The sequence below is a fragment of the Papilio polytes genome, unplaced genomic scaffold, assembly GCF_000836215.1.
Source record: "Papilio polytes unplaced genomic scaffold, Ppol_1.0 DF824381.1, whole genome shotgun sequence".
Lineage (NCBI taxonomy): Eukaryota > Metazoa > Arthropoda > Insecta > Lepidoptera > Papilionidae > Papilio > Papilio polytes.
In genome coordinates, this window is record NW_013524823.1 from 842,000 (window position 1) to 855,451 (window position 13,452).

Genomic DNA, 13,452 nt, shown 5'->3' on the forward strand with positions numbered 1-13,452 from the left:
GGGCGACGCGCAGGTGGCGAGCCCATCTCCGGAGGTGGCGGCAGCTCGCTGTCTCCCGCGCAAGAGTCCTCGTCGGAACTAGATGCTGCAAGGAACACTAATATTATCCTAGTGTCGTTGTGTACGATGATTTCACAAAATTAAAAAACGATCGACGAAGGTTATATTGGTGTGATGAACCAGGAAGTGCGACTTCACTCTGAGAAGTATGCGCATCGAATGTCATCTCACGCTTCAAAACGGTCGAGCTTAGGTTACAGGTGTTCACAATGGAAGGAACATAAGTATATATACATACAACATCACCTAACTCCTGCCAGTCAGGCAGTTACGCTACAACACGAGTTTATGATTAATTTACATTTTTCTTGGCACTTACAGAGATCGTGGCGTTCTCTGTCCGGGCTCTTGGCCATCATCGAGGTTCTTTTGGAAGGCATTGGCAAAGACGGTTTAGGCCGATTCTGCATCTCAGCAAGGGCTTGCTGTACTGCCTCCTGTCTCACTTCTGTAAAAAAAGAGTGCATTTACTATCCCGCATACAATCGTCGCCTACATTCTATATTTATGCGTGAAAGGTTTTATCACCTCCTTGTAACGTTGATTTAAAGATTTAATCTATAATAATTGTCTATTTTAAATATTCTAAATTTAAACTAACTCTATCACCTCAAACTTTGTTATTTATATATCCATTAAACCTTTTCGCATAAATCTAAGAAATGCAGACTAAAAAATTTTTTCAACTACTGAAAAACATGCTGTCGATAACAATGACTACAAACAACAACAAAACCATTAGCTATTAATCAGTCAATCCGTGCAAATTAAACGGTTTAAACGAGCAAAAAAACAAATGTAGGTTATTTAAAGACATGCATTTAGAAAAGCATTGTAATAAAATCAGTAACAAAGTATAAGCAAAATATAATTTGTATGGTGCAGTATAGTAAATTCTGTGTCATAAATAAATGTTATCATTAATAACTCGTCGTCCTCTATGCCTCTTTCATTGTAGAAATTGTTCTGGAAGATTCTTTTTTATTTAAAATTCTATCTGACAAATACAAATTTATATTATGTTAGTGTAACTACAATATGTATAATTTAATCTACTTTAGCTCTCGATAAACTACGTTGAGCAAATTCTTACCAAAAGCTTGAATGTTTCTGCATACACATAATTTTCTTCAATTTCATCCCTAATCGTTCTTCTTTACTAATACTAGTCTATTAGAAAAAATGGGTCCCCGAATCAACATTTATCTCTATATTAAAACTTAATGCTTGAAAATGTACCCGTTATTTTCGTATTTATAATAAAAATATAGGTATTACTAAAGTACCGGTAATAATGATGGCTTAATCTTAAAAAGTGATGGATCGGAGCTATTATTCTTGTCATTTTATTACTCGAAAAATAAGGACGTTAACGTATAGGGTGCTTTTACACAATTTTTCCAATGATTTTATTGTTGGTCGTATCGAAAATCATGGCGAAATAACTTGGACTATGAAGTATAAGGCTAAACATATCTACATAAAAATTGGTATAGTAAAAGATTGCTGTCTGGAATAGAACATAACGTATCTTTTGAGATTTCTTAAATTCCGCGACGACGGAGTCGTGAGTGACAGCTACTCTTCAATAAAATTATTTTCTCTATACATTTTTTATTACAATATATCGAAATTTTCGATTATACTTTCAATCTTGTTAGCAAGTCAACAGCATTACCACATCTTGATGTAGATATATAAATAAATTTACAGATTTGATTAAAAAAACTGATCTCAGTTTTCAACTGGATATTACCAGTTCAAATATTGTAATTTAATACACCACGCGCACACTTATGTCGAAAAAAATGTTGCATTATTCAGAAATACATTTAGAATCCCAGCATGCTGAATATTTGAATCATAATCATACCACTACTAACTGTGAAAAATAACAATATCAATCGTCATAGTGCAAACAAAAAGTTTATCATTATAGTTTCATTGGATTTTTTTTAAATTTTCTCGAACTTACATTTTGCGTTCTAAAAATAACACGAAAACAACATAATCTATCTAGTGGTTTAAAGGCGAATAGGTGACTAACAACTAATTTATTTGTACAGAAGATTAGCAGATTAAATATTTGCACATGAACAAATAAGCCACAGTATCTATATTGTGAAGTAGCACTTGAATCTAGCATTCCAAATTATTTATTGTTTATTAGAGAATTCTTGTTCCAGGGAACCTATTAAGTAGGTATTTCTGAATGTCGTTTCACTGTGGTCAAGGAACAGGTTTTGCACGTGTATAATTCAATTTCTTTAGCTAACTGGGGACTGTAATAAAATGACGTTTACTCCTAAAAGTGCCTTAGAACCGGTTTTATTCAATAGGAGATAACGAAGTAACGGCCCGAGCCGAGGCTCCTGAGGGAGCCCTCGAGCCTAGTTACTCATAAAAGAGGTTTAGGCTAAGCGCCATCTGCGCTGGGCCACCTCAAGCCCGGTGAATCTGTAAATGCCTCTTCAAGGCAAACAGTGACAAATCAGTCACAAAAAAAAAAAAAATCAATAGGAGAGAATGATAGCATTTATAACGATATGTTTAGATATTCAAGTTTATAATTCTTATTTAATAAATCACATAAGGCAAACTATTATATACTTTCTAAACAAAAACATAAACAATTTATTACACATGTTTTTACTTTTATCAATTTCATTTTTACTAATGTATCAAACAAAATGTGAATAGAAATTGTGAATAAGTTTTTACATAGTAATAAAAGCATATGCACTTGTTTAACACTTACTTAATTAAAGTAGTTCCCATTTTATGTATTAACGTTTATTATTGCAATAGTTTTTATACATGAATTTCATTAAATAATTTCTGATGTCATATATGATATTCTCAATGGTGGAACATTGCGTGCTTGAAGCGTCGAATTTCTCTTGCACGACATGTGGCAACCATTTGTTGAATGAAATTATTATTATAGCAATTATAACTTAACTAGTTTTTTTCCCGCAACTCTGTCCGCGGAATTAAAAAAAAAATTAAGCGGCCTGTGTTGTTCCAGACTATGTTCTATACAAACAATCGTTGAGCCGATCTGACTAACCTTCTACCATCCATGCATGTATCCACCGATTTAATAATATTAGTAAGATGAGTAAGAAGTAAGATGTTAATAGTTTAAAACACTGACCTTAATCTTAAAAAAAATATATTTTCATTGTTTCTTATTCATAATTATATGAACTATTTCTGCTGTACCTTCATTATATAAATAAACGAACATAAAGTAAAGGGCGTCATTAATGTAAAGTTTTTCTAAAAAATGTTCTTGTAATAATATATTTATTGAAGTGCGGAAACCCTCCCTTTGGTTTGCATGTGCAGTGCTCACACACCCGTAGGTTCGTTATACAAATATACCTTTCATTATCGCATTTAATTTCTCGTGTTCACAAGATAATATTACAACAATTATAAACCGCACAAAGGAATAGATTCCTTCGATCTACCTTTATCAGTAAATATGAGTTCCTACTTCAGAATCACATTTTAGTCATACATCTACAAACTTTTCTCTTTATCAAAGTTGTCAATTCCATGAAATGTCGATTACCTTGATACTCATTACTTTTGATATTTATAATGAAATCATTGAATTGATTTGAATGGTTATAAAACTAAAAATATATTTTCAAAAACAATAATTATTTAAAATTAATAAGTTTTGCAATATTAAAACAATAACCCGAAACAATAGAGGTCATATTAAACAATAGAAACCATAATAATTAGTTCGGGAGTTTATTTGATTTTTTCGTTATTCTCATTATTTGAAAATGATTGACATCTTAAAAAACATATTTACATTAAAATAAATTCCATTAAAAATAACAATGCAATTACGGTCCAAAAGATATCTAAAATTATTGTGAAATAATAAATTTCTGGGAATCGTATTTTTTATTTTAATCGTCTCCTTAATTTATTTTTGATAAAAATTTTGTTCATAGAAAATTCGTTGTTATACGCCTATACAAAGTTAATGGCGGCTCGCACGAAACGCTGCACATAATCCAAGTTTAGGTATCAACGAGACGTGAATAATACACAGACGGTAATACCCTGGGTCTAGCTCTAGTTGGCTCTCTTGGTAACAAACTAACAACTTGGCTTGCAATGATGATACGAATCGTCCTGGCAACCAGCTAAAGTTTGAATCTTATAATGCCGTGTAGCCGTGTGGGAGCGAAAATATAATTGAAAATGGCGGAGGGTCGGTGTTCAACTTAGGTGGCACTAGAGGCCGTGTGCGAGCCACTTCCCAGCGGGTGAGCTCGGCTTACATGCTAAAAATCTCTTTTTAAAGTATAAACATTTTATATATAAAACTAGGATTTGTGTTGCATACTAAAGAAAGCTCAAAAATAGTTTTTCCACCAGCTAATTTATTATAGTAGTGGCTTTTATAATAAACAAAATTAGTGAATATATTAGAAAATAAAACAAAAAGCTACGAATCCCTCAGTAACCGGAAATTTCACGGGGATGAACCTTGTCCCTTGTGTACTCCAGACTTTGGTTTATATCTGTACCATATTTCAATAAGATATGTTGTACCGTTGCAGAATGATCGAGTAACATTAAAAAAACTATATTAATGAATCCCACGGGAACCGAACTATTCCCGAGATAAAAAGTAGCCTATGTTCCTTCCAGACTATACTCTAAACCTGTGCCAAATTTCATGAAGATCCGTTCAGCCAATTAGGCTACAGAACTACTACCATTTAGGCTAACAAACATCCATCCATCCATCTAAACTTTCGCATTTATAATCTTACTAAAACTAATATTATACTAATCTTACCAATAGTGACCGTTGGGATTTTTACATGTACTGCTTAACTTATTCCTATTCAATATTTTCTATAAGTTCAAAGATCAGGATAATTTTTTCACTATCTAAGATACGGAGGCAAGATTTAAAAAGGGATTTTAAATTTTATTCCGAGATCTATAGGTAAGCTCTACAAGTTGATTGACTCAAACCATCGTGAATAAATTGGAAATACGAGGAGCAATTTCAATCGGAACTACAGATAAGGTTAGTTCTAATATCATGTAATACCGAGTTTAAAAAATGAAAAGGCTTGTTTATAGACCATATTTGACAAAAAAGATATTGAGGAAAAAATATCGATACAATGCCATACTTAGTTCTTATAAAAAAAAGTAGACGAACTGCGTACCTCCTTCTTTTGGGACGTCGGTCAAAAATCAAGCCTGAGATATATTTTCAGTAATTAATAAAATGTAAGTAATTAACTATTTGCAAATATGTTAAAGTATCGTTCAAAGCTTGTTTAACGACATATTTTTGTACCTTTTCGATCTTAATAATGATAGAGTAATAAAACCACAAAACAACTCGTTCCACGTTATTTATGTGACGGACAACAAGCAAGCACAAAACGGTAAACAGAAACTTTGCAAAGCATTCGTAGCCAACAAGTAAGTCAAGGACGGTGTATAAATATTGTCGGTGTATATTCAACATCACAATATGAGGTATTGCAATGCACGTACGAGCAGAGCAACTTCCGAGCGAAGCAAAAAAACATCTCTTTTAAATAAGAGCCATTCGAGATGCAGAAATAGAAGAGGAATATACGGACTAGTTGTTGCTTACGACTTCGTTTGCTTGTTCGGGTTGGTGAAACGCTTTAGGATAAGCCGAACCTTATTTACTCTCGTCTAAATAATATCTAAAATATTTTTCTTGTGTCACATATTAACTTTCCCATGCTTTATCTACTTTAACCCATTACATCGATATTTAAAATTACAATTATTTTCCTATAATTATGAGTTTATTTCCATTTAGGGTCCGACCAGGAAACAAATGTAATGTAATAACGTAGCAATTCACATTGGTATGAAGTTAGTCACGTGTGCAATTGTACAAATACACGGACTCTCCAATCACAGCCACTTGTGTCAATTCAACACTTAAGAAAGTGTGTCATGTTGTAATGATGGCTCCACAAGCATAGGAAGCCCCGTAACAACTTTGATTGCAAGTTTACTGCAGTACCAGCTAACAAAGATGCTCATACAATTTAAAACAATTTTAATTTTTCATTTAACAACCGACCGTTAAAAGCGTATATGACAATTACAAGCTTTTAGGAGACAAAGGCTTTCATTTGTTTTAATTGAAATGTACGAACTAGAACCATGTTGAAAAGCCGGTCTAAATAAGAGTAACGTATTCGTGCGCCAGCTTGAGCGTAAACTCCATTGTTAATCTCTGTCACAAAGAGAAAAAACGAATATTGATTAGCTGTAAAAGGCTTCACACGATTTTTATTCGCTGTGAGTACAAATTGACGAACTTTTTGATTACAAATACTAAAATTGGAATCGGTTGTTAATACGGCGTACTGTTCATAAAACGAATTATTTTAAGGTAAACGATTAAATATACATTTCGTAATTTACTAAAAGAGATAGCTAACTTTAAATACTGTGTAATGGAGCGCCAAAATTTATGCAAAACTTACACTATCATAATAACTCAAAGGAACACAAACATTAAATGGAACAAGTTAGGCCGGTTACAGGGGGCGTTCACTAAACATAATAATTAGCATTGGAACCGAAAACTAAGAGCATGGGACAGCTTTTGATGTTAAAAGACATTAGGCACAAATATGTTTATTTCATCATCGAAATATCACTAAATAAAAAAAATCAATACCTTACTAACTTTTAGAGTGTTTCAGTGTAACTGTCTAAAGTAAGAAACAATAGTAACGGCTATTTAGTCTTTATTTTATAAATAGCCAAAATACTATACAAAATAGCCGTTTAAAATGCACAATCTATCATTTGTAATCTATATGCTGTGTTGCTATTTCAATAAGGGATTTAATTCCATTAATTCAATTTATCACTAATCAAGCGTTAGAATATCTGAATAATAAACATGTTTAGAGTTACGAAATTTCAGCTAGCATACTACATACAAATTAAGTTATTTGATTGTGACATAGACCATTTGGAAACTATAAGCAGATTTAGTTTTAATTTCAACCACGTTTCAAAGACGTTCGTTAAGTTAATGACTATTTTAGTCCGAATTCCAAATTGAGTTTTACTTAAAGTGTGTCATTTGCTATTTTCATGATTATTGTTACATTTTGTACTTGATAAGGATGTGCTAGGAATGTAATTCTTGTCTACATACTTTCCTCAGAGGTATCAACGCGGAGATAGCTTGGGAAATGGGAAACTTCCTCCAATCCTTTATGAGGAAACGAATTTCCTTATCTTACCTTCATCTGGGTTTCTAGTAGTTATGAAAAATCTCATTTTGTGCTGTATGATAGCATAACATATAGATGTTTCTTAAAAATTAGAAATGTTTAATTAATTTTAAAGTAGATTGCTTAATGGCCCATTAGAAGTAAGCTGTTACATAGGTAAACGGATTAGAATATTCTATCACTGGCACATCGTGAACGCTGCCCGTTTATGTAGTGCCTGAAGCAAAATTAAAAAGTGTCGGCAAATTGCATTTCGTACAAATTTATTCACAAAGTGACTTGTTAATTCTATTACACTTCGACACTTTGCAAAAGTGTTACATGAACTTTCATCTCTGTGCAGCCAATAGAGGGCTCATAAGCACTGATTTAACATAGGTTCGTCACCGTATACAAAACACAACAATACGTGATTACGTATATTCGATTATGCTATTTGCCAGTCTTGACAGTTTGCTTAGCGGCGTTCCCAATTTGTCGGTGACATACAAGTTCCCTACTATACGTGACTCCAACATGTTGTATTCGTGTATATAGGAATAAGCGTTGCATTAATGATAGTCCTTTGATACAACAGCAAAACGGGTTTATTGACTCTCCGGAGCCGTCTATGGATATAACGCTTCGCACAAAATGCTCTACAAACGGACAGCTTTGTAAATGTAGCATTTGCTATTGAATATGCAAATATTATTATAGGTCTGCTAAATAAAATTTGTATACTCGAATATGTAGCAGAAAGGAAAAAGACCGAAGAAAACATGGCTGGATTGTGTGAAATAAAATATATTAGTGAGTGCGTTTAAACATAACGGGGGATAAAGATTATATGGAAATAGTTGTATATACTGTGCCGACCCTCTGTATAAGAAGATTATAATAACACGAGCTGTTGCCCGCGACTTCGTCTGCGTGGTATTAGAAAACATAGAAACTATATAAATTACAAAAAGCTACGTATCCCTCGGGAAGCGGACAATTCTCGGGGATGAAGCTTATCCCATGTGTACTCCAGACTTTGTTTTATATCTGTGCCAAATTTCAATAAGATATGTGGAACCGTTGCAGAATGATCGAGTAAACATTAAATAACTAAATTAATGAATCCCACGGGAACCGTAACTATTCCAGGGATAAAAAGAAGCCTATGTGTTCTTCCAGATTATGCTCTAAACCTGTTTCATGGAGATCCGTTCAGCCGTTTAGGCTACAAACGCTAGCAAACATCCATCCATCCATCCATCCATCTAAACTTTCGCATTTATAATATTAGTAAGATTATAATAACATTAAGAGTATAAGATGTAGATTAACATTTTCATTATGTAACAGGCTAACACAGCATACTTTTAAAATTACTTGTTACAAGAAGGTTGTCAACGCGATCATATACAAGCACAATATTAACGTGTCATTGAGCACAACGTATTTGCATAATTGAATTAATGTTATGCCTTCTAAAGAAAGCGATACTATCACTTTGTTAAGACGAAGCTTAATAACGACATTAATAAATAATCTTTGTATTACACACTGGAAGAATTTCGACTTGATGAATTTATACCTTAAATGTTAAAAAAATTAATGACTTGATTTAATTATTTCAATTGTGTTTTATTTGGTGTTAATAATCCAATGGAAATACGCCAGATTAATCTGACACGGATCGGGATATTTCTTAACAGATAGATTAATTATCGGACTTATGAATAAAAAAAAAATAGTACAAATCATTGGAATACTAGTTAGTTGTGTAGAACGAAAATAAGTAGTTAGTAACATTGTTTGTGAGTGGTGGAAGAACTTAAGAGGGCTTATAGCAGACTAAAGCAGAGGTCTCATTTCTCACGTTTCCTAATGGAGAGACACAATACAAATACCCAAAGACACCTCGCAAGTAATCCTATTATAACAGTTATAAAAGCTGAACTTTCCTCCGTTCATATTTCAATGAATTTGTACAGAACATTTATGAATAATTGAAAACTTAACAGCTACATACATGATACATGCATTAAATTATACAGCCTTTAGTTTATATCTCTTATGGATAAATTGGTGTGCTATTTCTGAACCTTAGTGGGAAGAAAATATTTAATCTTTGAATTTACATGTAGAGTTTTAATTTTAGATATAATCGTTACGAGAATGGGTCAACCAATAAGTTCTTACCTTTATCCGACGAAAACAAAAGAAACGTGAAATGTCAATAATAAATTGAAAACTACATAGACTTAAGTATACATAAGTGCCTATTAGAAAAATGTTATGTACCTATTAATTGACAACCGTTAGTAAATACAAGACCCTTTCAATACCATACTTGCACCAAAGACAAAAAGATAAACCCAAGTGTTGTTCCATAAACACGAATGATAGCTACAGAGAGCATAGAGAGCAGAGAGCGATAGGTTCTTTATAATGGTATGACTCACCCGAGTGGTAACGACTCTCGTTGCGCGTGAGTCGCCTGTTGGTCCTTCCCGGCGGCGAGCGGAGCGCCGCGGCCGACCTCACTGAGACGCGATAAAGAAACCACACACGTGACCACACGCACAAACACTCATGTATATACACTGATGACTCCAAAACTATTTATCATTTTCAGAACCGAACGGTTTTCGTGCCGACATCATAAAAAACATCGTCAAATAAATACAGCTTTACTAGCTAGTTATTCAAATATGATTTTTAATCGCGAATAACAGATCGGTTCCAAAGTTGATAACAAGTTTAATCACCATGTAATTTAATTAAATGTTGAACAATAACTTCCTCGTAACTATTAATCGGTTTAAAATATAATTAATATTAGTGTGGCTACAATAGAATGACGTTTAAACTTGTCAATAGTTAACTATCTCGAAAAAACAAATGGCGGAGTAAAAACAATGGAAGTTTATCTGTGTTTGCTTTTGTTCTCATATTAAGTTGTTAAGATGGCGGCATGACACACCCGCAACCACATTTTACCGACAGGCTCTCGCTGAACATGGCCTTTGTTATAATTGTTGCGGCAGGAACTTATCCTGCATAGACGACGCCCGTCTCATTAGTCACAGAGCCATTGAACGAAACCTAAGTATAAACATGAAAGCCTTCCGAGGGACATGGTTCTACTTTGTCAGCTGCACAACTTGATATGCAAGTTAATTGATGTGTACTTAATAGGTATGTATATCTTATATCGTAGTGCAAAATTAAAAATACCATAGATTAAAAAGATGTAAAATTTGGAGTCATTTAAAAATTCAATTCGAGTGTTAATACTCAACTATTAAAATTATTTGAAGTTGGAAAAGGTATTGGTACATCTGTAAACCACTAGCGCATCCTATCTACAATTATTAACAGACAACATAACAGTTACGTAAATCATACTAATCCTGGCCACTAAGAAACTTTTTTTTATTTTAAAAAAGGAATAAAAGTAACCTTATTAAAAATTTAACATTTAAATAAATTTTCAATTAATAAAAAAAAGCATTAAGAAAAATTAAAATAGTTTCTGGCATAATTTGACAACTAAGAAAAAAACTACCCTGGCCAGTAAGAAAATAAAACGAAAAAGATTCTTGGCTGAATAAAAAAAAATAGTTTTTTTTCACAGACATCGTTTGACATTTCTCCGAAACCGCGTATTGATAAAAATTTTAATTCGCAAATAAACTTTTCGTTATTTGTATAATTATTTTTAACGGACATGGATTTAAGTGCAGTTAACATTGAAGTCGATGTGGTTCGTCTCGATTCAGATATTATAAATGAACATCTGCAAACATCGACAGCAGTGCTTCATGATATTTTAAAAGGTGAAAATGAAGAACCTGCTAATAGTCAGCAATGTCCCACATGCAGTAAACTATATAAAAATGCAAATACTTTGCAAATGCATTATGGTCTTAAACATCCTGATAATCCAATGGAAGTTGAGTGTATTTCGTGCAATAAGAAGTATCCGTCGTTGTTAAGTCTACAAAAGCATATACGATATATGCATCGTTACCAGCACCGTTGCAAGGCATGCTACAGAACATTCCCTTCAAATGAAATGTTGCAACAACATGGCGCGTGTTGCAGAAACGCTGACGTACCATGCGACTTTTGCGGGAAGATATTTAACTCGCGCTTGGCCCTCAAAAATCATATCAAGTATAAACACTCAGAACAAAGTAATGGTTATTGTAATATATGCAGTCGAACATTCATGAGTTCGCGCGGTTTGGCTAATCACATGGCTGCAATTCATCCTCCTGGTGCTACTACGTGCGGCTGGTGCGAGCGGGTGTTCAACTCTGTTCCGGCTCTCCAAAGTCACGTGCTTCACAAGCATTCTGTAGACGGTGTGCGATGCACTAAATGTCCCAAATTGTTTAAGACGCGAGCGAGCCTAACCAGACATTTGAAAAAAGTTCACGACATTAACGAGCCTATCGACCAAATGACTGGAATAACGTCCTCTACTAATTAATACAAACTGTAATTATGATTGTAAAACATTTAACTGTAATACAGATAATACTAAAATTAATATAACAACATTAATATAATTAAAAGTATATCTACTAAATCTTTTATTATTTACACGTCGAGCAATATCTGCGATATTTTCATATAACATAGTGAGTCAGTGCGAGGTAAGGAGAGCAAAATTGTAGAAATGAAAAAGATGATCAATGTACCAATAAGAAACTACTTAAGTATCCTAAACTGTCTAAATAATAACGCATTTTAATAAGGCATTGATACACGCCAGTTGCAGTGTGTTTAAAAGTTCATGTTTCATGCTTCACGATAAAGCCCGATGTTAAAAAAAAAGAAAAAGAAATCATAGTTGTTGAACAAAATTATTCTCATCAACTCGTACGTAAAATATTTTGTACAGTTTTGCATATTTTGAAAAAGGTATACGGTATTCGGAAAATGTACAGTCCCTCTGTATCTCATACGAAGCGTATCAATTTATATTCCATGTGAAGGAATGTTCAGATTCAAAGCTTGTGAAAATAATCTCGCTTTTTGCGTTTAAAACTTTAAGAATATCTAAAAATAGTGAATGAGTCTAGACACGAAATCTGTAGAGCAGAAGTAGCAGCTAAATAATATATACGAAGAATTCGCAAGTCTGCAGCAAGCAATTGTCTGGGATAAGTTACGGCGCCGTTCATTCACTTCACACACGTACAATATTTATAGGATTCGATAAAAATACACGCTATTAAACTTTCAGTTAAAAAATGTGTTAACATTTTTGTGATTAAAACTCTTTTATCTCAATTATTTTTTATCCTGACAAATAAAGCGGCGTTTAAATTATTCGCTGTTTCGCTATTTTTAAAGTCAGCGAAAGATTTATTTTCATTAACATTTGAGCTTTGTGTTAATGATATTGAGAGGGGGGAGTATGACATTCACCTTGTACAACAGACAAATTATAAGTGCGTCACATCCTCATTCAGACCTCATCAACATATGACATTGAATCAAATAAATGTAGAAAGACAAAAAAAATCACATTTAAAATAATAAATTTATATTTAAAAAGGAAATATAAATTAACATCAAGCGAATATTATCCTTGTGTCAACATGTCGCGGTTTAAACAGAAACTTCGATAACGAAGCCATGTCTATTTTCCTTTGTAAAACGAAATCTGTAATTAAACTGATGAATTTATGGACGTCGAGCTCGAAATTGGAATAGGGTTTCAGACGATTATTTGCCTGGCGTGCTAGGTATCTGAAAGCTAAGGTTAATCAAACGGCATCGCCCTGCGGCGGTGCAGTTGCCCGGGTAGCCGGGTAGCCGGGCAGGGGGGCAGGGGTGGGAGGGCAGGGAGGTAGTGTAGACGTCGGCTGACTAGCGAGGAGAGGGCGACGGCTGCCCAGCGACAGCGACACTAGGCAACTCGACTCCCAATCGCATCACCCGGTACAATGATCGTGCTATTCAATTTGTCCCCTCTTCCCGTCATCGCTTAGTTTAATATCGCTAGCTAGAGATCCCTACATCTAGCCATTTACGATACCTGATTTATTACACCGACCGGCAATTACGTTTGCATGAATATTTCAATAAACGGTCTGTCTAAAATTTC

The 13,452-nt window shown here is 33.7% G+C and overlaps 1 protein-coding gene across 1 annotated transcript in view; it reads right to left on the minus strand.

Annotated features, from left to right (window-relative positions):
• Window positions 1-13,452, minus strand: part of LOC106111839 (disco-interacting protein 2) — a 50,925-nt gene that overhangs the window by 14,866 nt on the left and 22,607 nt on the right. The window contains exons 4-5 of the mRNA XM_013293999.1: window positions 380-508; window positions 5-85 (exon numbers count right to left, since the gene is read on the minus strand). Coding sequence (XP_013149453.1) covers window positions 5-85; window positions 380-508 — 210 coding nt within the window. The remainder of the gene's footprint in view (window positions 1-4; window positions 86-379; window positions 509-13,452) is intronic.